This window comes from Bombyx mandarina, chromosome 15 (genome assembly GCF_030267445.1).
Source record: "Bombyx mandarina strain Sakado chromosome 15, ASM3026744v2".
Lineage (NCBI taxonomy): Eukaryota > Metazoa > Arthropoda > Insecta > Lepidoptera > Bombycidae > Bombyx > Bombyx mandarina.
This window is the reverse complement of record NC_143221.1, coordinates 4,622,221-4,649,957: the sequence shown is the minus strand read 5'-3', so window position 1 is coordinate 4,649,957 and position 27,737 is coordinate 4,622,221. Positions and strand designations below refer to the sequence as shown.

The following is a 27,737-nucleotide window of genomic DNA, read 5'->3' as shown; positions in this document are numbered from 1 at the left end:
TTTTAAAATTAAAGTCATTTTTCTTAAATATTAAGTGTATTATCTATGGTCATTTTTAAAGTAGTAATAATATTTGACCTAACAAAGATGCTCATTATTCCTGGACTACCATAGACCATTATTTGACATTGATGATTTTTGTTTTTACATTTCGGCTATAGTCTTTTTAGTTGGCGTCGAAATCTTCTGTTTAGTCTTCTCTTTAAGGTCTACTGGAAACGAATCTTTCTTAAAATTAATAGTAATAAAACCTTTGTAGTACAAAAACTTTTGACATATAAGTGTTTTTATTTTATAAATCTATCAATTTAATTTACGATTGCAGGGAATACCGAATAATGGAATTTCAACGTCAGTAGGTAGTTTAATAATTAGATAATACATCGAAATCACAATTAATGATGAATTTATTTCAACGTTATCAGGTTTTTAGGTGTTATCAGGTGCGGCGTCAGCACGTTGCTGCGCTAGTTGTGCGGCGGCACAGCAGTGCAGCATCAGCGCTGTTAGTGCGTATGCCCGTCCTTCGCCACCAGCCCCGTCTGGTACACTTGCATCTTCTGCTGATAACTCCTCACGAACTGCCAGTAACTGGAAGGAAAACATCAAACTAAATTTCGAATTCAGTAATCAATAATCAAATCTATACTAATATATGCGGTAGGCAGCGGCTTGGCTCTCCCCCTGGTGAGGGGCTCATCAGGTGGGCCGTATACTTGTCTCCCTACAAGGACAATAAAAAAAATTATAAATCTAAAGTGGTTTTTACGGATGTTCCGTTATAACTACTGAACCATACATCCGATTGACTTGAAACTTGGTACACATGTAGAAAATACATGTACTTAATGGATAGGCTAATATTTATGTGAGTGTTGGACTCTTTAATAATAATGACAATAAATAATAATGTTAATTTTAAATGCCCAGCGAAGCGGGCGAGTACGGCTAGTAGTTCATAAAGTTCATCGGCTGTGTTAATGATAGAATTTATCGAAAATTGATGATGTACAAATATAATTGCAGTTCTGTAATTGTCGAATTTAATTTTTAGCTAATGTAAGAAAACTCGTCCTATAAACACTTGGGTGAACTGTGTGAAAGAGGAGGGATATGAGAGAAGGGTGTGAGTGCAAATATGATGTATGATACGAGTGATTGGAAAAAGAGGACACCCTGCGCTGAGCCCACCAAAACAAGAAAAATATAAGCAAATACAAATTTATTTCTATACTAGCGACCTCTTCGCTTCGGAAACATTAAAACACACATGAAACCAAAAAAATAATTTTTTTTTTTTTTTTTTATAAGTAGCTTATGTTCATCAGGGACAATGTCGGCTTCTAATGGAAAAAGAATTTTTCAAATCGGTCCAGTAGTTTCGGAGCCTATTCGAAACAAACAAACAAACAAATCTTTCCTCTTTATAATATTAGTATAGATTATTATAAATAAGTTTTAACAGCCCATAAACATCGGAATTTTCCTATCATGTATTGTCTAGTTGCAGCTTCTACATCTTATGATCAACTTTCCAGAGTTTTTTTAAAATATAATATGTCAGTAAGTTTAGTTTCAAAGCTGTTACGTCTTTTTTAGGTGTTAGGGCCGAGTCACACCGGAATGGCAGCGGCCGGCAGCGTCGCGGCGAGCACTTTCAGTGTGAAATAATTTTAAACTTTATCTATATACTTAAAAGATCAGTATCTCTTGAAAAGGTCGCGACACAGCCGTCCCCCCGCCCGCGGTGAAGCGAACAGCCGCTCGCCACGTGCGTCTTGTCGGTGGTTCTACCCGCGGCTGCCAGCGGCGACACAAGGCCGCTCGCGGCACCGTGGTCATATATAATAACCAATGCCATCACTCCAAACACACGAGTAGTATTGCCGAATGAAGGAACTAAACTAGTCAAGAAGAGGCTAGGCGCGTGCAGTCCGGAGGCCGCGCGAGGCCGCCAGGGGCAACGCCGGGTGCCGCTGGCATCGCCGCCGGCCGCTGCCGTTCCGGTGTGACTCGGCCCTTATTGTTGTGTCGAGGTTGTGTAGCGCAAGAGTATCACCATATCGTGTATCTGTTGAGCGGAGAGGCTGGCGGCGAGATCAGGCGCCGCGTCCCTGGCGGCCGCGAGCAGCGCGTCCGGCGGCAGAGCGCTGCGCAGCGCAGGCGCCAGCACCGCGCTCACGTCGCCCCGCTGTGCCCACGTCACGCCACACGCGCCGAACGGGTTGCCCACCGACTCCAGCGACTGCTTCCTTTACGGTACAATCACTGATTGTAAAATATGTTACGTTTTTTCATTCAATATAAAGCCCTTTTCATAGAACAGTTATTGAAGTGAAACTTTTAATGCGACTTCTAACAAGGTTGCATTGAACGTTTGATACTACCATACTAGAACGAGCAAGAGTGAATGCGACGCACTCGAACGCATAGCGTAGTATACCTGTTATAGGCCAGCGCGAGCGCTAGCAACGAGTAGCGTTCAATATTTTATTGAAGTATTTAAAAAAAATATCTATATATAATTTAAAATACATATAATATAAATGTTGAAGATGTCGCATCTCTTATAAGCAGCATTCGCTATTACAAGAGCAATCTGATGTAAGGATGAAAAATGAAGAAAACCACAATATTCGTACTACACATCAAAAAAGAAGTTTCACTTCATTCATGTGCATGAAGCTGCACGCGCACCGTTTTTTTTTATGAAATTGCCATGTATTATTTAAAGTATTGATTCAATAAGAACCCGATATCAAATCCTAAATGACTATTATGCTCTTGCCCGGTATATGTACTTATATCGCAGACAGGTACCAGTTTTTCATCAGCACTTAATACAAATTTTCGAATGGCTTCCACAATTAAAATTGACATAATTATTAATTACTAGTGGTCCCCCGGTAGTCGAATATGGACTATAATTAATAATAAGTTTAAACATTATACTTCTATAACCACAGATTACGCCAAGACTACATTATAGATAAATAACATTAAAGACAAACAATATTAATCTATTCTCAATTTGATCACAGACTTTAAACAATAACAAATGTTTGACCATAAATAAAGAGTTATAATTATGTGTTGTGTCAAATACATGGTAGTGTGTTCAATGTTTTATTTATTGATTTAATGTATTTTATGTGCATCATTTAAAAAAATAATAGTAATAGCATCTGCCCTCCTTCTCTATATACTCTATAAGTGTGGGAAATTTTATACTACTCCGTCCGCGCAATTTTGGTAAAAAGGGACACAAAGATTTGGTTCACGTATATATATATATATAGATGGTAATCGCACCTGGGGGTATGGCTTGGTGAGGGCGGTAAGGACCTGGAAGAAGCTGAAGTTTTGGGAGCCGAGAGCGAGTGTGCAGAGCCAGCACGCCGTAGCCCCGCCACCAGCGCGCTCATAGCGCCGCCGCCTGTATCGTTTTTACACATTATTACTGCTTTAATTTTATTATACTTTATACTAATATTATAAAGAGGAAAGATTTGTTTGTTTGTTTGTATTGAATAGGCTCCGAAACTACTGAACCGATTTGAAAAATTCTTTCACTGCTTGAAAGCTACACTATTCCCGAGTGACGTATGCTATAATCTTTTATGAAAAAAATTTGGGATCTTTACTAAAACTCCAATAAAGTAACCCAAGATGTAAAAAAATTACCTAAAATATTCTTTACATCGCGTGCCCTGCGAAAACTATTGATGATAGAATAAAATAATGTACTACGACTTTGTAGAACACATTACTATTTACAAAAAGTGTCGCGAAAGCATATGTCTAGATATTATAGTTATGCTGCAATAAGTGTTCTTTTATTAAAAAAAATAAAACAACGTCAAATATCGTTGAAATTTTTGTTAAAGACCCGAGCGGAGCCGGAGCGGGCCGCTAGTTTTATATAAGCATTAATTCGGACATACCTATAAAATAACCATTTGAAATTTTACCTAATAAACACCCGTTGATTATTTGTCATGATTATAATATACTCAGATTGTTCTCACTACTGAAACTTAAGATTAAAATAATAAAACATACCTAATTATTTAGTATAATAGAACATCACGAGTACAAAGGTTGATATTGTGAGAATTATGAAAATGGATGGATGGATGACAATGGATACGATGTTATCTATGGATCTATGGAGATCGTGCAAATGTATCGATTCCTACTTCAAACGATCATGCTTTATATATCGGGTAAACTCGTATATATGTAATCGATAGAATACTTGATATAGAGCGTAGGTATAGAGTAAGGAATTAGAATCGTTACAATATCTCAATGTGGGAAACTACGTGTCTTTTTTTAGATGTGACAAACAAACTGGTAGTTCATTCAGACAAGTAGGAAATTTACGGGAATAAAGAAATATAACATGCTTTTATTATCTAGTCCAGTATCTATATATGTATTACACCTAGCCCAAGACGTCAGATTTTCTTGAAAATTTGCACAAATAGAACTGTTTAATAATTTTCTTACTTTGGCCTAAGATTTTGATAGGAATTCCGTGGATAATAAACATAATATTTATATGGATACCTATCTATTTTAAGTTTGATTCCGTAAAACGTATTTCAATTCTATTTTATGTTTATAATTGTTCTGGAACTCAAACTTGCAAGATGTAGAAATTTTACGAAGAACGAACCTCTTCATTTACAATTCTTTTTTTTTTTACAAAATTTTAATTATCAAACTTATTAGTCCGTTCAATTCGCAATAATTAAAGCAATGCAGAGATTACAGTGGAATTTAATGAGATGTGTTATGTATTGCGTTTTGTATGTAATAAAACTTTTCGTGTTGAAGTAGTCCTTGGACTGTGTTAACCAGAGCGTTGAGGAACATACGAAATTGAAATGTTAGGTTGGTACTTACAATAAATCAGTCAAGATATTTGACCGGATTCATTATTTCGGTAATATAAAAAAAAAAAAAACAACGATTTCATTTAGTGGAATTCAATGACTCAATAATCATTCAACAGGTGATGTAAAAGGTCGCTTTTAAGACTCTCCGTATAGGTGTTTTAATAGTATAAAATATTTTGCGTAGAGAATGTTAAGAATACATTAATGTACTTTAGGTATATTAAATGGTTTTGTCTATATGCCGATATGAAATGTTAGCCGCGATCTATGAAAACAATCTATGAAAATAAATATGTATATAATTCAAAAACAGGTTTGACAGTTATTTATATTTGACTTGGAACCTAAAAATGGTACATATATCCCAATTTCAGCTTATTTAATGCTTTCGATCCAAATGATCTTATATTTTATTTGTTATTCAAATCGAAATTTTTGTCATTTTTGGGAACATAACACTAGTCCGCCATTACATCCACAAGGTATTCGTATATTATACATATTTTTGGTATTAGAGATTCCGTATTCGGGCAAACAATTTTTGTTATTGCTTTTGAGGGGGAACTAGCTCACGGACCATCTAATGTTAAGTGGTTACCGGAGCTCATGGACATCAACAATGTTAATTCCGCCACCCACCATCAGACATAAGTTCTAAAGTCTTAGTTTCTGCAGTACGGTTGCCCCACGCTTCAAGCCTTACTGCAAGTATTACTGCTTCACGATATAGTGGTGATACTTAACCGTGTGGACTCACAAGACGGCCTACCACTAGTAATTGCGCAAAAGATATTTTTTGCGGGTTTGTTTTTTATTGCAAGATTGTATTCCTTTACCGTGAATTTCAATTGTGAACATTTGTTATAGATTTCATTACAAAAATTGGTACCCGCCTGCGGGATTTGAACACAGACACAAGCGTATAGCTTGATACGTATGCACGACGACTTCAAATTCATGCCTTTCGTATAAAATTTTCTACATTCTGCATACTATATTAAGACTTTTTTAAACCAGAATTTATGAAGTTACTGTTCGGAATTTCTCATATCGAACCCTAATATGGAAAAGTGAATTGCCAGAAAAAAAAAATCTAACATCTCAATAGCAATTTTTTTACCATAAGACTCCGTCATCGTATATGTCATTGTAATCAATGTAAGTATGGAAAATTATCGAACTTATAACGTCGCTTCAGAAATGTGTTAGCTCAGAGACGTGTACCATACTCAAATCCCGGTTATCCCGTTACAATGACATTATTGGAATACAAAACGGAATATAACCTAACTATGGAATTTTTCAGAATCGGGCCTTACCGTTGTTTAAGGAATATGTTTTGTTTTTAAATACAAAATATCTTACAACTACTATTAAAACAGCTAGCGCTATATGAGTTTATGATAAAGTAGAACAAATGGCTGAAGAATATTCTAAAAAAATGATGTTTTAGTTTGGGTCCATTTATGTTTGATATTTTAAAGTTTTTTGCATATTTCTTTCTTATATCCGGGGACGAATTAACTACTATCATTGTAATTGTCATTACATATAATTACGTTTTTTTTATTTAGGCTAGGCCTGAGCTACTTGCCCTCGGAATGGCGAAATTATATTCCAAATCGGTGGTAAAGACATGAATATTAGAAAGGGCGTGTCAGGCCAAAAAAACTCGACAATAAAAACTTGAGATTTCTTGAGATTTCATATCTTCTGTTTTAAATATTTTATGTATAGAACAAAACAAAAAGCAAGTGTTATTTATTTTTATTAAGCTGTTCGTGTCAATTATACATTATTTCTTCGAAGTATTAACTATGTACAACTCTTATGATAAACTTCAAGTCGAACAATATTATTTACCATAGTTGTTATTCATTTTACCTCCACGGCCTCAGTTTTTTTTCAGTCAAATATTTTCATATTATTATTATTCTATGCAAATGTCAAGTTCAATCGATCTTCTGTTACAGTAATTGTTTAAAAAATGCATATTTTAATTAACACTTCATTTTAGTGTTTAAACATTAATAATATATATGTAATTAATTTATTCAGAAACTAAACTAAATATGGATATATATACAAATAAATAAACTATTATGTTTATTTTAACTTATGGTTCTAATTTTACGTAGTAGAATATAATGATATGTATTCTATAACAACTTGTTATTTTTATGATTTGATCATCTAGAATTGGAACGGAAATGAAAAATTTTACTGCAATTTCCCAAAATAGCGGGAATGCCTTCACACAATGAGGACAAATTAGGACAGTCACGATAAACGTTGTTAAAAATATATAATAAAACCTGCACAGTCGTAGGGACAAGTCGAATGAGTCCGGGTGTGTTAGAATAGTTTATTGCTTCCCAAATGTCAGCATTCAAGCAATTCGTCTGCGCAGAAAGAACATAACCGTAAACAATAATATTAACAAAAATCAATTCCATACTTAAATTTTATGTATATTGTAAATTCGATCGAGTAAATCAGTGAAAATAATAATTAAAATAAAAACGAACATAACTCGCCAAAAATCGTATTATGTTAATTAACCTTGTTAGTAGTGAAAATTTGAAATTTTAGGTGATTTTTCTAGAATTATCATTTGAATTTTGATTTTTTTTTAATTCAGTCGACTTCAAGTCGTTTTTGAATGGTTGTGTTTGAAATTGTTCTCACCTTCTTCGTGAACTTCAAGTGAGTCTTTTCTATCGGGTTCTTCGTCGGAGTCAGGTTCGGGAACTGAGTCAGCTTCTGTCATAATCAGTTCAGGAGGAGGACAGCTCAAGCCTGTTAATGTATTAAACTATTATTGCGTAATTGTTTTCACGTGATACTAAAATAATTTTTGGCATCTGAAAAGAGCGACAGTAAATTGGATAGGTATATACTGAACTTGTCCTTGACAATACGGAACGGGTGACGGCATCGCCTTAAATCGAACCATGTAAATTGGATAATTTTTCAAGATCGCACAAAAATATTATTTCAAATTGTTTAACTGTTTGGACACAGAGTCCTATATTTTATTTCATGAATTTACACATACATTTTTATTTTAACTAACACTGACCTATTTCTAAGAAAATACTATTGAGTACCGTTTCAATTATTGATATTAGGTTATGGTATGCAAAGTAAAGAAATAATGTAAGTATTTTATAATATTTATAAGGACGAGTAAAAGCTGCGTTTTCATATAAGATTACAGTGATTATAGTGTACTTTTTCAACTTGTTTGGGACTCATAGTATCAGATATTATAATAGAATATTTGATGATATTTTTCAATACTTATTTACTGTTTTTCCGAGTCCATAACTGGGTATAATAAATTAAGCTATTAATAAATCAAAACCGTGAGTGTTGTCTAAATATCAAAATCAAAAGTATATTTATGACATTTCAAAAAAAAACAATTTGTCTCGCATAATAATATAGCGCCTCTGTTGAAAAATAAAGATACTCCAAACTACGATGTAAAAAGAAGTACTACATGTATAAACCGGTTCAGCATCGCTTGTCTACATAAAGCAACACATTATTCCAAAGTGGAACGTTCTTTATTCTTCCGCATGTGTGCCGGCAATAGTCGCACGCGTAACCTCTAAAAGAGTTGCCGTGTTCGTGGAATCTTTGTGTGTGTTATTTCTTACACATATTTATTGCGCACCCAAGAATCATTGCGTCGACATTACGCTCTAGATTCAGTTTGATTCAGGAAATCTAAAAGTTGAATGTTTCTTTAAACCACAAATTATGTAAGTGTGCGCTCAACTGTACTTCGCATCATGTCGTTACTCATTCGTAGTGTAATTAAAGTTACCATAATGACGTAACACAGTTCTGCCCTTCTTATTCGATTTTCTACCTTAACTACATAGGTTAGGTTTCCTCTGCAAAGTAACTACTTTAATCTAAACCTAAAATAATATTAAAATCTTTATCGGCTACTGGAAAGGTTTGCATACGCTCTATATATTGATATTTTATATAACAATTTGGTAAACAATGGCACAGTTTGATGCCAAAAAAAACAATATCTCTCTAGCCGACCGACCTGAAATTAAAAAGCCCCTCCCTTTTTAATTTGGGACATGGACATCCAGTTAGAAAAGTTCTTTTTGCTATAGTTTTTTTTGGTGTTTGTATTAAGTAATGATTAAATATAAAAGAAAGAGTTAGTATAAAATAATGAAACCAATTATAAATTGGTATATTAGTGAAAAAAATATATCACTATTTTGTAATTGATTATTAATATACAAAATATTTATGCATATACTCAAAACTGGAGCTGAATCGTTAGAAAGTTTCAATTTCTTAGATCATCGAAAAGTGCCTGAAAAATCACTGCAAAATATGTCGGTTTTTTGTGTCGTTTTTTATTATTAAATTTTTTTTGGTCTAGCTCCTCAGCTCGCAAACAAAATCAGTGATAAGGAACTCCGTTCCAAAAAAGATTAATTTCTTTCAATTCCTGAACACCTAGTATTACAGTAGATTATTCAATATGATTAAAATAAGAAGAACCATACTGCCTTTTGGGAACACGATCTGCACGCATGCCCTTAATATTTACAAATAAAAAAACCGATGTCTAAGAAAAAATTTCAAACACGTCTTCACTGAAATTCGTGCTTATAATTAAAATGTCATTGACTGAATTGGTCAATAACCCAATTCGATATACAGAAGGTATGATATTTGGCAAGATCTCAAAAACATTCAGAACGATACGAATTCGGAAATTAATGTCCTTTTCAAGTGTAAAATAAGTAAAAATAAACTGTACCCGATGAACGTTATTTATTTATATACGTCTTTGAATCGTTTTTTTTTTCTGAAAACGTACAGACTAATGACATGTTTAGATCATAATGTATTATTTTAAATGGTATTTTAATAGGTTATGTTACTGAGACAAATTAGTAAAAATTAAAAGTGGTAGAAAGATCAGAAACTGCAAAAAAATTGAAATAGGAAATTTGTACCTAATAATGCCATAGTAATTATAGAATAATATAATATAAGAATTGCTAGTAGTGTCAAAACATTGAGGATCAAGATGAATCAATTTTTATGGGTTTTAATCAAGAGCAGCTACTTTTGCTTTTCGCTGATCCATCCTTTGCCTGAAATTAAGTTTCCGAACATTTATACGGAAATATCTGAAAGACCTCAGAGTGAGGTCACACGACGGGATTTGTTTCGTAAAATCCAATATTCCAAGATGACTCAGAGTTTCTTGGAAAAACATGTAGCAATTCGTTCAGAGAGGATAAGATTACTAATACTGATTTGAATTTTATAATAACAGTTGAAATGTACGGCTAAAACTTTAAGATATGGAGTAAGTGAACAGACGTACTTAATATGACCGTGCCAAGTTAGCTCATTGACGTCAGAAATTGGTTTCCGAAGAGATCATGATATATCTATCTGGCTGACGCAATAGGCATGCCTCCTGCGACTACCTGATGAAAGCGGTCACCGGACATCGGCATTGCCAAGGGCACAACCGAGGTGTTGTCCACAGTTCATTACCCTCAGATCTTGTTTGATGAGAAACCATAGACAGCGTGCGTTAAGGTATATTCTCTGCTGAAAACGCACTGCGCCGTAAGCGAGTGGTTCTAAGTAAAATTTGCGAGATACTCCGGTAATTGATGGTACGACAGTGAAAAAGCAACTTAGATATCGTTTTTAATAGCTCCTCGGAACATTCCACGTGGAACAAACGCTAGAAAAAGCAGAAAGAACAAAGTCTCTCCGCATACCTAAGGAACCCGATCCGTTCGAGACATCAAAATCATTGAATCTTCTTTGTGTGGAGTAAAGAGGAACAGTTGGTGTTTTGTTGCAGATAAAAATAAACATAATTTATTCGGCTTTGCAGTATGAACCGCCATTTTTGTGCCAATTATGTGGCCCGTGCATGAAGAATTGTCCTGTCAATAAAGATCACGCAAATACAAAACGTTTGAAGATTTTTTAAATGAAAACATGCCTATTTTGTTGTGAAATTATAGATTAGTTTACTTGTTTACCTACCTAAGTCTTGTTTAGGTACGCACGGCGAAGACTCTTGACACTTTGTAACGCATTTTTTATGGCAACAAAGACCACAACTACGGCATTGCATTGCGTCTTTCAACCAAATCTGTTGATGAAGTAGGCTTAATTAGTAAGCTATAAAACAAAATTATTTTTTTATATATCATAGTAAGTTTGTTAATTTTTCTATAAGCTACCAATATTAAAACAGGTTATTGTAATTTTTTTTACCTTTTTATTGCAAAAATCGCATTGAGTAGATCTGTGGAAGTGAGTTCGTACAAAATCGTGAACAGCTCTGGTCAATTTGGGGGGCCGAGGAGGCGCTGAGTCTTTCACAGGAGGACGAGGAGCACTGCGAGTAGCTGCCCCATCCCATTCCCACCAAACCAGAGCGTCTCCAAAACATAGACATGGCTCGAAGCCTGCATGTGAAGCCAGTTTGTGGCTTTTGCTGCAATGGAAAATAAACTTCTGAACTCGGAATTCTTTGAATTCCAACACAAGGTTTCAGCAGAGAGAATAGCTACCTACGGCTGTTTCTTTTAGTGTTGAGCATAAGGCTCACGGCTTACGTGATGTTAACCGAATATGCGGATCCATAGACATGACAAAGTAAATGCTACCTCCTGACTTGAGGGAGCGGTTTTTTTATTGCTTAGGTTAGTGGACGAACTCACGGCCTACCTGGTGTTAAGTGGTTACCGGAGCTCATATACATCTACAAAGTAAATGCCGCCACCCACCTTGAGACATGAGTTCTAAGGTCTCATTATTCCTTCAAACCGAAACGCATTACTGCTTCACGACAGGAATAGGCAGGCGCGATTTGAAGGTATGAGAGTTGCATTTACGGTTACGAGCTCTGATAACAACTTAACATCCGGGCCGCGATCTCTATTTCTATCACAAAAATTTATGTTGAAAAGGAAATAAGATATAGGAGATACGGCGTCGAACCTAACTAAATGACCTTACCTAAATTTAATATCGACATCGGGAGGTAAAAACTGATATCGTTTCATATGATGTGGAACTGTCGAGTCCTGGCATTCGCTCAATAACGCGGCTAGCGGAATATTCAAGTACCCCAACAGAACTTCATCTTTCTCTCCTGTTACCGTTGCCCATACGTTTATATTTAAATATTTATGATTCTCGTTCAATTTGAATTCGGTTTCTTCATCAAACGGTATGATGGGCTTGAGCTGGATGCTTTTAGTCAAAAACATTTGGCATATCTCAACATGTTCGCATTGTCTGGGGCCGCCTGTTTCGAATAATTCATCATCATCTACAAGTGTTTCAACTCTCTCCGTAACTTTACATTCGGAGGAATCAGTTCTAATAATAGGTATTTCGGGGTGTTTGACGGTTTTGTTCACAGCGGTGGACTGTCGCAAGGGTGTACTGGCTCCAGAAGCCGGTGGTGTGCTACCCGCAGAACTATCGGAAGATTTATTTTCCACGGAACAACGGCGCTTACGAAGACCGAAATTGGCGGCTGAAGGTGAAGGCTGGTCATTTGACTTGGAAAGTTGACGAACCGGTTCTGTTTTTGGTTTGGATTGTGCGTCAGTCTCGTTGTGTGATTCAACAGAAGCTTTGACTGGTGATTCGGATTCCTGCAAAAAAATACGTTCTTTCCTAATGAGCTATGTGTACAATAATTTATTTTTAATGTCTGAACGTTTATTTTTTGTTCGCGTTATATGCGTTCGCTCATCTTTTATGTGATTTATTTGAGTGTCAATTATCAGTGGTACTACAGGGATGGTGTCTGTTATAGTACCTACTGTCAATAGATTAAACGCAAGCTATTTCAACTACTTAATATATTTAATATTAGCAGTAATTATAATGAAACGTTGGTGGATTCGACTTGTATAATATGACTGTTAATTAATTGTCATTATAGTATCTTTTTATTTTTTATTGCCCTTGTAGGCAGACGAGCACACGGCCCACCTGATGGTGAGTGTTTACCGTCGCCCATGGACTTCAGCAATGCCAGAGGCAGAGCCAAGCCGCTGCCTACCGACCTGCCTGCTCTTCTTCGCTCTTCGCGACCGGTAGATATAATAAAAAAATTCTTTTACAACTAACGTAAATCCATAACCACGGACACTTTAAGCATCAGAAATGGCGATAAAAACGCGAGATTATACTATAAAGGTAGCTTACATTTTTTTTATTGCCCTAGTAGGTAGACGAACGTACGGTCCACCTGATGGTGAGTGGTTACCGTCGACCATGGACTACAGCAATACCAGGGGCAAAGCCAAGCCGCTGCCTATCGATTCCAATTGTTAGTATTTAAAAGTAGCAGCAGAATTAAAAAAGAAAACCAACTCTACATTATACAAACAGTATATTGTATTTGTATTATTTCATATAGTTGTAAATGGTATATTATCGGTTCCAATTGATGTAAAGATTTATTTTTGTTGCATATTGCATAAAACCTACCTAGCTACTTTTCTTGTACAATACTTTTGTTCGGTGATTCTTTGAAAGAAAAACGGCTTTTAGCAATAAGATCATCTAATTTACTTTTGTTATGTTTATAATTTCCTAATATTGGTGTGCTATAAAGTATATTTTTCTCCAATCTACCTGTAAATTACTCTTAGAAGCCGCAGCTCTAATACCCTGCAGTCTAACTCCCTCCATTACTTCGGAAACTCTTCTGAATGAAAAGTTAGGTTTGATCCGTTTCGGTTCGACGGCGTTGTCTTCACGGCGCGCTGAGTTTCCACTGCCGCCTCGTCGAACTCGCACGGTGACAGCACGCCGTTCTACCAGACGAAGGAGTTTGCCAACCTAAAGAAAAAACCCCATGTCAAAACTCTTTAGTCTATAACTTATATAATCAAACCCGCAAAACTATACCCGTAATTACTAGTGGTAGGTAGGACGTCTTGTGAGTCCGCACGGGTAGATACCGCCACCTTGCCTATTTTGGCCGTGAAGCAGTAATGCGTTTCAGTTTGAAGGGTGAGGCAGCCGTTGTAACTATACTGAGACCCTAGAACTCATATCTCGAGATGGGTGGCGGCATTTAACTTGTAGATGTCTATGGGCTGAGGTGACCACTTAACATCAGGGGCCGTGAGCTCTTCCACACACCTACTTAACAAACAAAAAAAAAACAAACACGGATGGTGGCTTTCATGTTGTGATATGCACTCCCGTGAGCACTTTAGGCCAGGTGGATCGCTCACCTATCCACTTAATAAAAATAAAAAGACAAAAAGTTTCTCTGTGCACAAAATGATTAATTGTTCTATACGAAAAGACGCTATAATTAAAGTTTGAAGCTTTTTTTATCATGATTACCTGAGCGACATTATTAATGGGCTTATTATCGATGGCCAGTACAACATCGTCTCGTCGTAAATCGGCGCGATATGCCGGCGACATTGGCACTACTGTATCTACCAGCACCACGCCGACACCCTGGCAGCAAACGAGGCCGAGCGGACCGGAGACTGCTGGCAACACTACATCCAACACTAAAACACCACGACGTAGGGATACCTATAACAAAAAGTTACGGAACATTAAATTAATTATGCACTTATAAGGTAACATTGATTAATGTTAGGTTTGAAGTCGTCGTGGCCTAACGGATAAGACGTCCGGTGCATTCGTATGTAACGATGCAGAGGTGTTCGAATCCCGGAAGCGGGTACCAATTTTTCAAATGAAATACGTACTTAACAAATGTTCACGATTGACTTCCACGATGAAGGAATAACATCGTGTGATAAAAATCAAACCCGCAAAATTATAATTTGCGTAATAACTGGTGGTAGGACTTCTTGTGAGTCCGCACGGGTAGGTACCACCATCCCGCCTATTTCTGCCGTGAAGAAGTTGTAACTATACTGAGACCTTAGAACTTATATCTCAAGGTGGGTGGCGCATTTACATTGTAGATGTCTATGGGCTCCAGTAAACAACTTAACACCAGATCAGCTGTGAGCTCGTCCACCCATCTAAGCAATAAAAAAAATGGTTTTCGAAATCACAGCCAGGTGTTCATAAAAAGTTAGCGGAGCCGAAAGACACCAAAAGCCAATTGTCGCCACCCACATTGAGACACACACACTTGAAGGTGAGATGGTGCGGTATCAAGTTAATCTTCTTCTCAGTCGTATGCACTCATGGCAGAGTGGTAGTGGTCATCACTTCGGGTATTGGTGCGCTTCACCAGTGTGCTCAGTACGAGTTTCTTAACGTTCTCGATGGCGTAAAAGTTAACCCAATTTTGTATGCAGTTGGAATAGCGCCCCTAGCGGCAAACGTACGCAAACGATCCCACTCCATACAGATATGAGCTAACTTTTACGCTATCGAGAACGTTAAAAAACTCGCACTAAGCACACTGAGGTTGCCATTCCTGGCGTACCGCGGCCCTTCTTGTGCACTCGTTTCAAGTTCAGTTCAGTTCATCAAGTTAATACTTATTCATATATTGGTACTATATAATTATGATAGGAGCAATTAGTCAAAACACTGACCCATGCATGTGAATCCACAGCTAAAGCAGCCCTTACTGTCCCACTCGCTCCTGCCCACTGCAATCGGGTAACTTCGACAAGTCGTACCGTCAGTCGACCTTGAGGGGTGGGACCGTCATCAGCTTCTCCACTACCCGGCTCAGATTTTGGGAAGAATGGTTTGTATCTGCAATGGTTCAGTATTTATGAAAAGCAGAAGTAATAATTAACTAATTAATAAAAACTAACAAGGATTAAATCAGGCAGGGTCTTCCGATCCCAAATTAGGAATCCCTGTGTTGTGGGTACCAGAGCCTGACATACATAGTTATATACGTTTAAATACATAGTTAATAAGCAGTTAGACAAAGAGTAAATTAACCTGTTCATCACACGAATGTTTGCCCGATATGGGAATCGAAACCACGACCCTTGGCGCAGCAGTTGGGGGCGTTACCCATTACACCACCGAATCAGTAAGCTTTAATGTATGTCGAAATTTTATTAAAATAATTTTTTTGCACAAAAGTTTTATAATAATATCTAGTACAAATCATCATTCTCCTGCCCTTCTCCCAGTCACTTGGGGTCGGCGCAACATGTTTTCTCCTTCCATACTTCTCTATTATATACCATTTCTTCGCTCACTCCCCTCTTACACATATCGATTTTCACGCAATCCATCCATTTCTTCTTAGGTCTACCTCCTCCTCTATATCGTTCCACATTCATAGTTAACACTCTCTTACCAACCTCATTTTCATTTCGCCTCATCACATTCAGACTTCTTCTTACATATTTACTATTAAATACATAACAAATAGCATACATAACATATTTATTTTTTTATATTTTTTTTATTGCTTAGTTGGGTGGATGAGCTCACAGTCCACTTGGTGTCAATTGGTTACTGGAGCTCATAGACATATACAACGTAAATGCGCCACCCACCTTGAGATATAAGTTCTAAGGTCTCAGTATAGTTACAACGGCTGCCCTACACTTCAAACCCAAACGCATTACTGCTTCACGGCAGAAATAGACAGGGTGGTGGCACCTACCCGTGCGGACTCACAACTAGTACCAGTGATTAGGAAAATTATAATTTTGGGGGTTTTGATGTTCATTACACGGTGTTATTCCTTCACCGTGAAAGCCAATCGTGAACATCTGCCAAGTACGTATTTCATTACAAAAATTGGTACCCGCCTGCGGGATTCGAACACCGTTGCATCGCTAGATACGAATGCACCGGGCGTCTTATCCTTTAGGCTACGACGACTTAACAATACATTTTTTTTTATTGCTTAAGTGGTGGACGAGCTCACAGCCCACCTGGTGTTAAGTGGTTACTTAACATATAAATAGCTTATTTACAATTTATTTACTAACCTTATCTTATAATTGGGAAGGGTGTGCCGTTGTGCGACTGCCCTCCTGATATGGGCCGCGACCAACGATGCAAGTCTCGGCTTCAATTGCCGGCCTTGGAATCGACCCCGGACTTTCAACTCCAACTTCGGCGGCGCTTCAAAAGCAAGCGCCCAATGTGTATATGGAGTGCGTCGAAACATAAGTCGTACATTGCCGCTTAGACTTTCAACTAAAATGTAAATTAATTTACTGTAATAGCACATGTGTCCGTGCGATTTAACAAGAAAATAAGTGAGGTCGACCAAACAAGATATGGAATGTATCAGGCTCAGTGAATTTGGCCCCCCTTTTTTTGATTTTCGGATTTTTTTATTGTTAATTATTTGTTCGTCATTTGTTCGAATGTAAAAATTGTTTGTTCGTCTTTTATTTATTTATAATTAATTAAACAAATGATCACCCTTAAGTTTCCCCTCCTTACTAGATATCTTTATTTTTATCGCTTAGATTAATTAATTTTTATCAATTATCGTTTGTTCGACGACTATTGGTGATTGATCGATCATAAAAACAATTAAGTTCATTCAATTTTTACATTCGAACATTAATGAACAAACGACGAAATAATTTAAAAAAAAAAAACGAAAATCAAAAAAGGGGGGCCAAATTCATTGAGCCAATATATCATCGTACAAACTACTAAAAACAGCTTAGACTGATACAATATAACAGGACTTTGGGTGAACATTTGGGTGGCTTTTACTAATCGAGGCATCCCTTGCTTTCAATCGTACCAACGGAGCTTCAAATAAATAAATTATCTATTAATTGATTGGTATTTTGATAACTATGCAGATACTAAGTAATGTATGAAGTCGTCGTGGCCTAACGGATAAGACGTCCGGTGCATTCGTGTTGAGCGATGCACCGGCGTTCGAATCCCGCAGGCGGGTACCAATTTTTCTAATGAAATACGTACTCAACAAATGTTCACGATTGACTTCCACGGTGAAGGAATAACATCGTGTAATAAAAATGAAACCCGCAAAATTATAATTTGCGTAATTACTGGTGGTAGGACCTCTTGTGAGTCCGCGCGGGTGGGTACCACCACCCTGCCTATTTCTGCCGTGAAGCAGTAATGCGTTTCGGTTTGAAGGGTGGGGCAGCCGTTGTAACTATACGGGAAACTTTAGAACTTGTATCTCAAGGTGGGTGGCGCATTTACGTTGTGGATGTCTATGGGCTCCAGTAACCACTTAACACCAGGTGGGCTGTGAGCTCGTCCACCCATCTAAGCAATAAAAAAAAAAAAAAAAAAATGTACAGTACTACTTCTTTCCAATGGCGCAAAAAATAATTTTAAAACTAACCAGTAATCGATATATTAGCAATCTTGCCGAGCAGCATCACAGCGTCTACATCAATTCTGAAGTTACCGTCGTAGGCAAGATCGAATTTTAGGTCCAAGGACCTGAGTCTTGCCCCATCTTCCTCCAACTCGCCGCTAAGTAGGTGAAGATTGTTGATACTAGGAAACTCGGTGCCAACTTCCAAGGAACGTAGCTGTGAAACCAATCATTTTTAGAACTAAATATTGAATACTAGCTGACCCGGCAGACTTCGTTGTGCCTCAGTCGATAAATAAAAGACCTAAGCTTTTGTATAAAATAAACTTGAAACAAACAAACGCAATCCGTCCGACGGGGGACACATCAAAGGGAAAACAAAATAGTGATTTTTATTTAATTCCGAGAATTTTCGTATTTATCTACTTCTTAAACCTTCTCTGGACTTCCACAAATAATTCAAGACCAAAATTAGTCAAATCGGTCCAACCGTTCTCGAGTTTTAGCGAGAATAACGAACAGCTATTAATTTTTATAAAATAATATATAGATATAGATAATACATTGTGTGGAATATATAAAGCTAATTTTGTCTATAAATACTTTAGTACTGAGATAGACGTGCCTACTCACAGTCCAAATGGTGGGTCGCTTTAGTGATGGTTTTAATGAATTCACTCAAGCAATAAATGATTAATGTTTTCCGTTTATGCCAAGTTTACTTATTTCGGTTTTGGAAACTTTTCCCTTATTCGGTAAAAGTAAAAAGTGGATGCAGGCCGCGCAGGACCGGTCTTTGTGGCGAGGCTTGGGGAGGCCTATGTCCAGCAGTGGACGTCTGTAGGCTGATAAGAAGAATAAGTAGCAGACTAACCGTTAGAGATTCAAATATCTTTCCTGAAGATGTTTTCGCAAGCAACTCAGCAAGTTCGGTAGCCATGCGGCGTCGCAACCAGCGAGTATCGGCAGTGCTTTGTTGGAATATGAACTGTAGCATCGCGTTCAGAGCGCCCTCGGGAGTGCTGCCGGCTCCACGTGTAAGCTCGTTCAGAATTTCCTGTGATATCGATACAGGCTCATATAATTTGAATGTGGATTAATTGTTTATCTTATTTTAAGTGAAACTACACATACGTATGTTTTGAACTCCTTTTTTTTATCCTACCTATACTGATAGCCTTGAGATGTGCTGCTCTGCCCTAACGTGGTGAGCTCACGGGGCTCAAAACGGAGTGTTGCTAACACTGGCCCTAGCAAGAGCAGTGCTTCGCAGAATCTACCACCGGATCGGAAACGCGACCCACTGAGAAGATTGTGAACTCTAATAAGTTGATAGAGAAGGGTTTACTATCAAATGATGCGTCGAAATTTGTTGTCAATATTTGTGACCAAAAATAACTTAAAAATCTGGGGGATGAATAAAAAACAATAAAACGTGGAAAAGATTTATAGTACATCCCTAGCCACCATACTTCTGTAACCAGCAATTCTAAATTCTACAGTAATTAACACGTCGATTAGTTTTAATTAACTTGCTTAATTCGAACATAACGCTTACACATTTCTCTACTAATTTCGGTTATGGAATTTTTTTATTTAATTGTGCGGACTGACAAACTAGCGAACCAAGTTTTTTTTAGGATTGAAGGATTACTGAAGGCCCGAGGGCTTTCCAGTTTCATCAGGACAGGTGGGCGAGCAAAGGCTCAGCCATGAGGGGAGCGACCCAAGTGCTTAGTTGTTACCGAAGCCCATAAGAATGCTGTCTTCCATCTAGAGATTTAAAGTTGAAGTTTCATTCAAAATTCGTCATCAACAGTACATATCTTTTTTGCCAGTAACAACTGACAACTTAGAAACCAATTTGATTTTAGTTTACCTTGAGAATACGTAATGTATATAAAATTAACCCCAGAATCGGTATTAAAAATTTGAGCACTAGCATAATTCGATCGCATCACTCGATTTAAGTACACCAGGCTTGTCGCGGAAGGGTGTGCTAAATTCCTTAAATTTACCGCAGCAACTACGTTCACTCCAATATGACAAGAAAGTGCTAAAATATGGTTATCAAATTCGTATTTATGTATTTTAAAAATAAAAATAAAAAAACTAACTTTGGAATATAATTATACAAGAGAAGTGTACAAAAAATTTAAAGTTCATTTAATGAAAAACAAAACAAACAAAAAACATTTTCATTTCTTAAATTAGAAAGCAAGTAATGAGGGAGTAGCTTTGAAATTGGAGACCTTTAAAATATCCAGTCTCTTTTTTCTTTGGGCTTTTATTTTAATTATTCGTGCAAAATTACAGGGCCTGCGTTAATTACACGGTTTTGTAAGGCCGTTAACGTGTAATGATGAATTTCGGAGAAAATAACATGTTTGTTATCTATAGTACCTCGTAAAAATATTATCTGTGGCAAAAAACGGAAGTATTTTTCGCGAAAATTTCTTGTTTATGGATTATTATGTAGTTTTGTCTTTATCTTGGGATCTCGACCCTGTGTGCTTAGTGCGAGTTTTTTAACGTTCTCGATAGCGTTTTTTTTTCTTCCTACCTAAGCTGATAGCCTTGAGAGGCTATTTCAGCGGAACCTTAACTAGTAGGTGAGCTCACGGGGCTCAAACCTGACGACTAGATAGCGTAAAAGTTAACCCAATTGTGTATGCAGTTGAAACAGCGCCCCTAGCGGCAAACGTAGGCAAAAGATCCCATTCCATACAAATATGAGCTAACTTTTACGCTATCGAGAACGTTATTAAACTCGCACTAAGCACACTGGACTACTATTATTTCTTCACTAAGTGAATGCCGCCACCCGTCATGCGACATGAGGTTAAATAGTGTGACAGATATCCCACACTTCAAACCGGAACGCATTTACAGCTTTGCGACAGAAATAGTAGGGTGGTGGTACCTACAGACGGACCCCTACCAGCTTACAGTGAGCAGTCATTGTACATTCAACTTTTTTAATTGCTCTAATGTCTGAACGTCCTCACAACCTGCATAGATTTAAGTGAATACTCATTATGCCAATTTGGCTACTTTTTAACACATTTGTATCTTATAGGAAATGTGATCGCAGTTTGTTATATCAGTATTTTTCTATTTTAAGCTATGTTCGCTTCGATTTGTAAAAATAAAACTTTAGTTTAGTTGGGAACATACAATGGAACGTTTAAAGTACCTATTTTGTAAAATAACATATGAAATGAATAATGTATGAAGTTAATTTCCCGGTGGAAGGTCGGAAAATGTATCTTCCGCTCTACCTATCAAACGAAGCTGAATGTATCTAAGAAGTTAATTTATATACATATAATATACCATCTTGTCTTTATGATATACTCGTATTAATAATGTACAGAAGCTATACATCCGTAATTATGACAGTACGTACGCTTACTTTAGAAAAAATAATCAACAATTAAGTTTTTTTCAAATCGTCACAAACACTTTTAAGTTTTACAAAAACGACTTCCAAACCAATATTAAAAGTGATCATGAGATCTATAATCCTGTGCAGGTATACGACAAAGGGAAGATCTGCAACCCAGTGGGTGAGATTGCTCGGTACACCGACGGTCCAAATGTTGTTGTTTGGAACTTGTATATATGCAAGCTTATTTTGAAAATATCGTAAGCGAGATTCAGGCATCTGTCAAATATCTTGTGTAGTATGGTGGCTACCTGCCACAATCTCATTGTCTTTGAAATTACATCTCATTCATACTGACTCCATTGGCTGAAGAGCTAAACGAAAAATACTGAAAAAAGAGGATAGCTATAAGAGACGGTAAAGTTTAAAATAAAAGAACTTACCAGAGGCAAAGTGACTGGCATGTTAAATTGGTCCAGTTCTTGAGTTCTCTTTTCAAACGGCCGTACGTAATACATGAGAAGTAACAGTGGAACAGTTAACGCAGAGACAGCTCCAAATAGCGCCGAAAACAACATCCAAGTCCAGTCCGGCATTTTGGCTACCAGCGGAATTCTGTCGAAGCGAAGCTTGATTAGTTGTATTTGTTATTTTTGTTGTAAGCGTGTAGCTTAGGTAGATATTATATTGTTGGAAAGTTTGCGTTGTATTCACTACTAGATTAATGTACGTACATATACTGAAAAGTATATTCAATCTATATACCTAGTCAGGTCATAAATTCTGTCACATGTTTAATGTAAAATAATTGAAACAAGTTTATTCATTATGTAACCATTCATATACCAAAATGAACTTAACAAAACATAGATTCTTATGACACTAAAGTTTATTCAAAATGACCTCCGTGATTTCGAATACAGGCCTTCAATCTGCGCGGCCAGTCGTCTATCGCAGCACGAACGAGGTCCATGTCAATATCGGCGGCTGCCTTAATCAAGGATGTCTTGAGTGACTCCAAATTGGGATGAGGCTTTGAGCACGCCTTTTCCTCCAAGTGTTGCCATATCTTGTAATCTAACGGATTCAAATCTGGACTGGAGGAGGGCCAGTCTTCGTGCCGGATGAAGTCGATTTCACGCGCCGCCAGCCAGTCTTGTGTGCTCTTCGCTCTATGAGCTGGCGCCGAATCTTGTTGGAATACCCAGTGCCTGTTATTGAACATGGTATGAGAAACAGGTTCCACAAGGTTCGTCAGGACTGTATTTTGATACACAACTGCATTCGTTTTTACACCTTTCTCACAAAAATGTACCTTTGTTAAGCCCCAATAAGAAACTCCCAACCATACCATGAGCGAGGATGGAAAATGACCTCGTTGGACACGCGGAATACGGTTGCTCGCTTCTTCACTACTCTGTGCGTACACCTTATCATTTTGTTTGTTGTAGCTCTCTTCTACGGTAAAAATTTTGTCATCCGAAAAAAGAATTTCCCGATATTTTTTTCCCGCGTACCGCTTCAACAAAGCGCGGCATCTCTTCAGTCTCAGGTCCATTAGACGAGCATTCAAACGATGTCCTGTTTTTCTTCGATATGCCCGAAGCTCTAAGTCTTCATTTAACACCCTTTTCACCGTGGTTCTGCTTAACCCCATCTGAAGGGCCAACAGTTTCTGCTTACGTTTGGGATTTCTTTGAATTCGCGCCTTCACAGCTTTTATCACTGCTGGAGTCCTAACAGACCGAGGGCGACCACTTCTTGACCTGTCATCTACACTAGAGTCTTCATTGTGTCGTTTGAAGGTACGATAAACGAATCTTTTGGTTATATTAAAGTTTTTCAGTATGTTAAAAATTTGAATTGGCGCGTAACCGCAACGATGCAACGCAATAACTGCAACACGGTCTTCTTTAAGCGTCCACTCCATATTTAAAAATGAGTAAAATTCTAAAAGTATACATTTTTATTTTAATGAACAATTCGAAATTCGAATTCAATAAACTTTTTTGTGGCCAGCATTCTAAAAGAAAAGTTTTTATTGTGTGACAATACTTATGACCTGACTAGTTATATAAAAATGAATTGCTGTTCGTTAGTCTCACTAAAACTCGAGAACGGCTGGACCGATTTGGCTAATTTTGGTCTTGAATTATTTTTCGAAGTCCAAAGAAGGTTTAAAAGGTCTATAAATATGAAAATGCTCGGAATTAAATGTCAGACGAATCCTTTTGTTTGTTTTAAGTTTATTTTATACAAAAGCTTAGGTTTTTTATTTATCGATTGAGGCACTACAAAGTCTGCCGGGTCAGCTAGTTTATAATAATTTAGTGTTTCTGGAAGTATTATTTAATCGATAAACAAGGCTTTGGAGCAATCAGAACTGCCTAATTATTTCATTAGACAGAATTTGATAGTTTGAAGCATTTTGATGTATTTTGATAACTTAGATTTAGTAAAGAGAAATTTCGAAGTATCCTGAGGAAGTTTTCACAAACTCATAGTATATATTCGAGATAAATCATCGAGTTGTAGTGATAGCACCCAAAAAGCATTGAAAAAGGGTTGGTAGATTTGTCTGCTCTTAACTTACACAAGGTCTTCAATTCACCCGTGAATGATATTTCAGCGTTTTACAAGCGCCATGTTTGCAATAAGGCATCGATTAGTTAGTTAGATAAAGTTGAAAATTGTGGTAAGAACCCGTTAAATAAATGTACTTGTAAATAGGAAATTCATTATAAATCTATTCTTTTAATATCATCGACGGGCAGTGTACTTAGTGCGAGTTTTTTAACTTTCTCGTTAACGTAAAAGTTAATTCAACTTTGTATGCAGTTGGAATAGCTCTCCTAGCGGTAAATGTACTCAAACGATCCCATTCCATACAAATATGAGCTAACTTTTACGCTATCGAGGACGTTAAAAACTCACACTAAGCATACAGAAGGCCTTAAGAATCGCTCACTATTAGTGCAAAATTTAAAAATAATGCCGTCTGCACTTTGGGAGTTTGGCTTCAAATCTCAATTACAATAATTTTTGTGGCTTTTCTACCCTTCAAAGCAGACCACTTGAATGCTCCGTTGCAGAAATAAACACGCAGACTAACAGAGTGTCATTGTTTAATAGGTAGTAGAATGAGATTGCGCGTACATTGCAATGACTGCAGACGCCGCTCTGGTGTTTCAACAGTACTAGATTTCACGAACAATAAAAAAAAGTAAAAAAAAAAGCAAAAACATTTAACGACCAATTATCGAAGACAACTCATTTCTTCCCCAGTCATGAGGTAAGTGCCTGTACTTAAGTTTACTATCTAATAAACGTTTTTTCTGTTTGCCGGAGATGTTGTTATACGAGCCGAGAAAATACTAGATATTATCATGAACATCTTGTAGCAACATGCTGCAGTAGCAAGCAGGAAAAAAGGAAATTTTATTTAGAAAATATTTCCGTTGACCCGAATGAGGATGAGTGTAACGAATATTAAAGTCGAGAAAACGGAGTCATTATTACTTGTTTTTTGGAAAAAGATATCTTTGTTTTTTGTTGGTATGAGTAGACGACCTCTCGCCTGGGTGTCCATAGGCTTCGAGAAAGATGCTGCCAACTATCTGGCTAAATGAGGTTATAGTCTCAATTGTATTGTATAATATATGCCCCGCCTGTAAAACCGCGTACAGCTGCTACGCATGATAAATAATCACAAGTGTAAGGTGTTCGAATCTCGCAGGCGGGTACCAATTTTTCTAATGAAATACGTATCAACAAATGTTCACGATTGACTTCCACGGTGAAGGAATAACATCGTGTAATAAAAATCAAACCCGCAAAATTATAATTTGCGTAATCTCTGGTGGTAGGACCTCTTGGGAGTCCGCACGGGTAGGTACCACCACCCCACCTATTTCCGCCGTGAAGAAGTTGTAACGATACTGAGACCTTAGAACTTATATCTCGAGGTGGGTGGCGCATTTACGTTGTAGATGTCTATGGGCTCCAGTAACCACTTAACATCAGGTGGGCTGTGAGCTCGTCCATCCATCTAAGCAATAAAAAAATAAAAATAAATAGTGCCTATTCTAACCTCAAAACATTAACCGTGAAATATCTTCATAGCCATGGGGTTCCGCGGGGTGGGAATGGTGCAGGGGGTAAACTCTTACCCCGACCCAAAATCGACGGACCATAAAGGAAAGTTTAACCGAATTTTTGCCGCGGTGGCGTTAATACGTAAGTACCGTATATTCCTAATACCGAAAAAATTGATTTAATATATATGTACCATATGTTATTTCATCTACATGGTCAGTTTCTTTATTTATTTTTATTCAGTCTTTTTATTTATTTTTTGTCCTTACAGCATTATTCGTAACAAAAAAATATATTTATACATATAAACTCATTAATATGGCTGTTATTAATGTACAATTGTTCTAAAGTATCAATAAACAATTTAAAATAAATTTCAAATCAATCCTAAGTCTGTGCTATATAAAAAAAGCATAACATGCATGGTACAACTATCGGTTGAACGCCGTAATGTTTGACTGCATAGCTAAAACGGATGATGACCTGTTGTAGTCCACGTCACCCTATTTTGTCACCCCATTCCGTACGCTCGTAACATGTTTGCTGCAGTAGTTGTTGGGGCTGCACTATTAAGGAAATTGTTAACGGTATTATTGGATTATATTAGTGCAGTGCATAGAAAAAATTAAATATATTTGTAATCGATATTGTCTCGATAATTTTCATAGTATGATGTTTTATTTATGATATCAACATGGTACTTTACACCAATCTACACTTGTGTGGAAATTAATTAAAATTCTAGTAGATTTCGTTTGTTTTGTCACAAAAGTTATAGTTTGTTCTTGATTTATCTTGTGAATGTATTTTACAAAAACACTAGTGTCTGACAAACATCATTTCCCAATATCGTATTGCATACATATGTAAGTACCTACCTACTCGTATGAGTTCCGTTGGGAAATTATTTCGGAAATGAACTTAACGTGCATTCCGAAATTGCAATACCAGCTACGAGGAAAACGAGTTAATTTAATATTGAATATAGAATGTACTATGAACAACTATTTTACGTTTTTTAAATTCAGAAATATTTTAAAACAAAAATTTTAATATTTTGACTTAGATGCTGTATAATTTACTGCGTTATTTTACTAAAAATCGAAATGTGATCGGGTCGTTGGTGTATTGGTTGATTACTTATACCTACGACTATTAGTTTCGGGTTCCTCTTCTGGTCACAGGCAACATCTTTGCAAAAAGGTATTTAGTATTCTGCGTCAACGTATTCATCTTCTTGTTTCGTATGTGTGACGACACTCAGAAAAAAGTAGTAATGAAATCAAGCACGACGACATGAATAGCTTCCGTAAAATCGAATACTATTTCTTAGTTAACTGTCTCCAACAACATTTTGTTCACCATTATCTTAGATCATCTTACATGAACATAATTGTTTATGAAGTTAAAAACAAGATTAGCTTGATTTTCGGTACTGAAATGTAGTAAATATTCATCTACTCACTAACTTACTAAAAACTAATTTTCTATTACTAAGTTTATCAAGTTTTTACGTTAATTTTATCACATAACGTTTATATGTATTACCCGTTTAGTTTGATACCTTTGAAACAGGTGTTTATTTTATGTTTGATAAAAATGGTAAAATGAAAGCTACTAAAAACCACAATAAGCACATATATTGGCATTTATTTTATAAAATACAATGATAAATACCTCAGTTTTTTTTTCATGTAATACGATAAAAAATTCTTTATTTTTATAGATTTCATAATTATCAAAGAAGAACAGTAAGTATGTTAAAGTGATTAAAAAGATGTACAAGTAAACAAAATTACTCCTTCGCGTTTACTCACCTGCTAATTTCCTAAGAGATATTTCATACATCGAATTACTCTACGTAACAAGGACATTCACTACACAAATTGACATAAACCATCAAGCTTAATTATCGTATGCTTTTTTAGTCTTATTTGTATGGATACATTAGTAAAATTAAGTGTATCATGTTTTTGCGCCTGCCGGAACACCGGCGGCGTAGCCTGTTCTTTACATCACTGACAATTCCGCCAATTATTTTGATAGAACCTCACAA

General features: G+C 36.7%; 1 protein-coding gene across 3 annotated transcripts; it reads right to left on the bottom strand.

Annotated features, from left to right (window-relative positions):
• Nucleotides 1–265: 265 nt before the first annotated feature.
• Nucleotides 266–27,737, bottom strand: Pdzd8 (PDZ domain containing 8). 3 transcript variants are annotated; one of them, XR_016324168.1, is made up of 16 exons: nucleotides 27,499–27,737; nucleotides 22,030–22,201; nucleotides 19,073–19,255; nucleotides 18,223–18,415; nucleotides 16,868–17,078; nucleotides 15,497–15,662; nucleotides 14,310–14,510; nucleotides 13,587–13,793; nucleotides 11,949–12,595; nucleotides 11,202–11,424; nucleotides 10,968–11,076; nucleotides 7,593–7,703; nucleotides 7,220–7,306; nucleotides 3,313–3,436; nucleotides 2,060–2,252; nucleotides 266–591 (listed from the first exon to the last, which is right to left on the bottom strand). XR_016324168.1 is itself a non-coding variant. In XM_028177689.2 (15 exons), the coding sequence occupies exons 2-15, from the start codon at nucleotides 22,180–22,182 to the stop codon at nucleotides 430–432; spliced, it is 2,883 nt and encodes a 960-aa protein (XP_028033490.2). In that variant the 5' UTR covers nucleotides 22,183–22,201; nucleotides 27,499–27,737; the 3' UTR covers nucleotides 266–429. The 3 variants fall into 3 exon arrangements, 2 of the variants coding, with proteins under 2 accessions (XP_028033490.2, XP_028033493.2); XM_028177689.2 differs by lacking the exon at nucleotides 7,220–7,306; XM_028177692.2 differs by lacking the exon at nucleotides 7,220–7,306 and having other exon boundaries at nucleotides 390–591; nucleotides 2,060–2,268.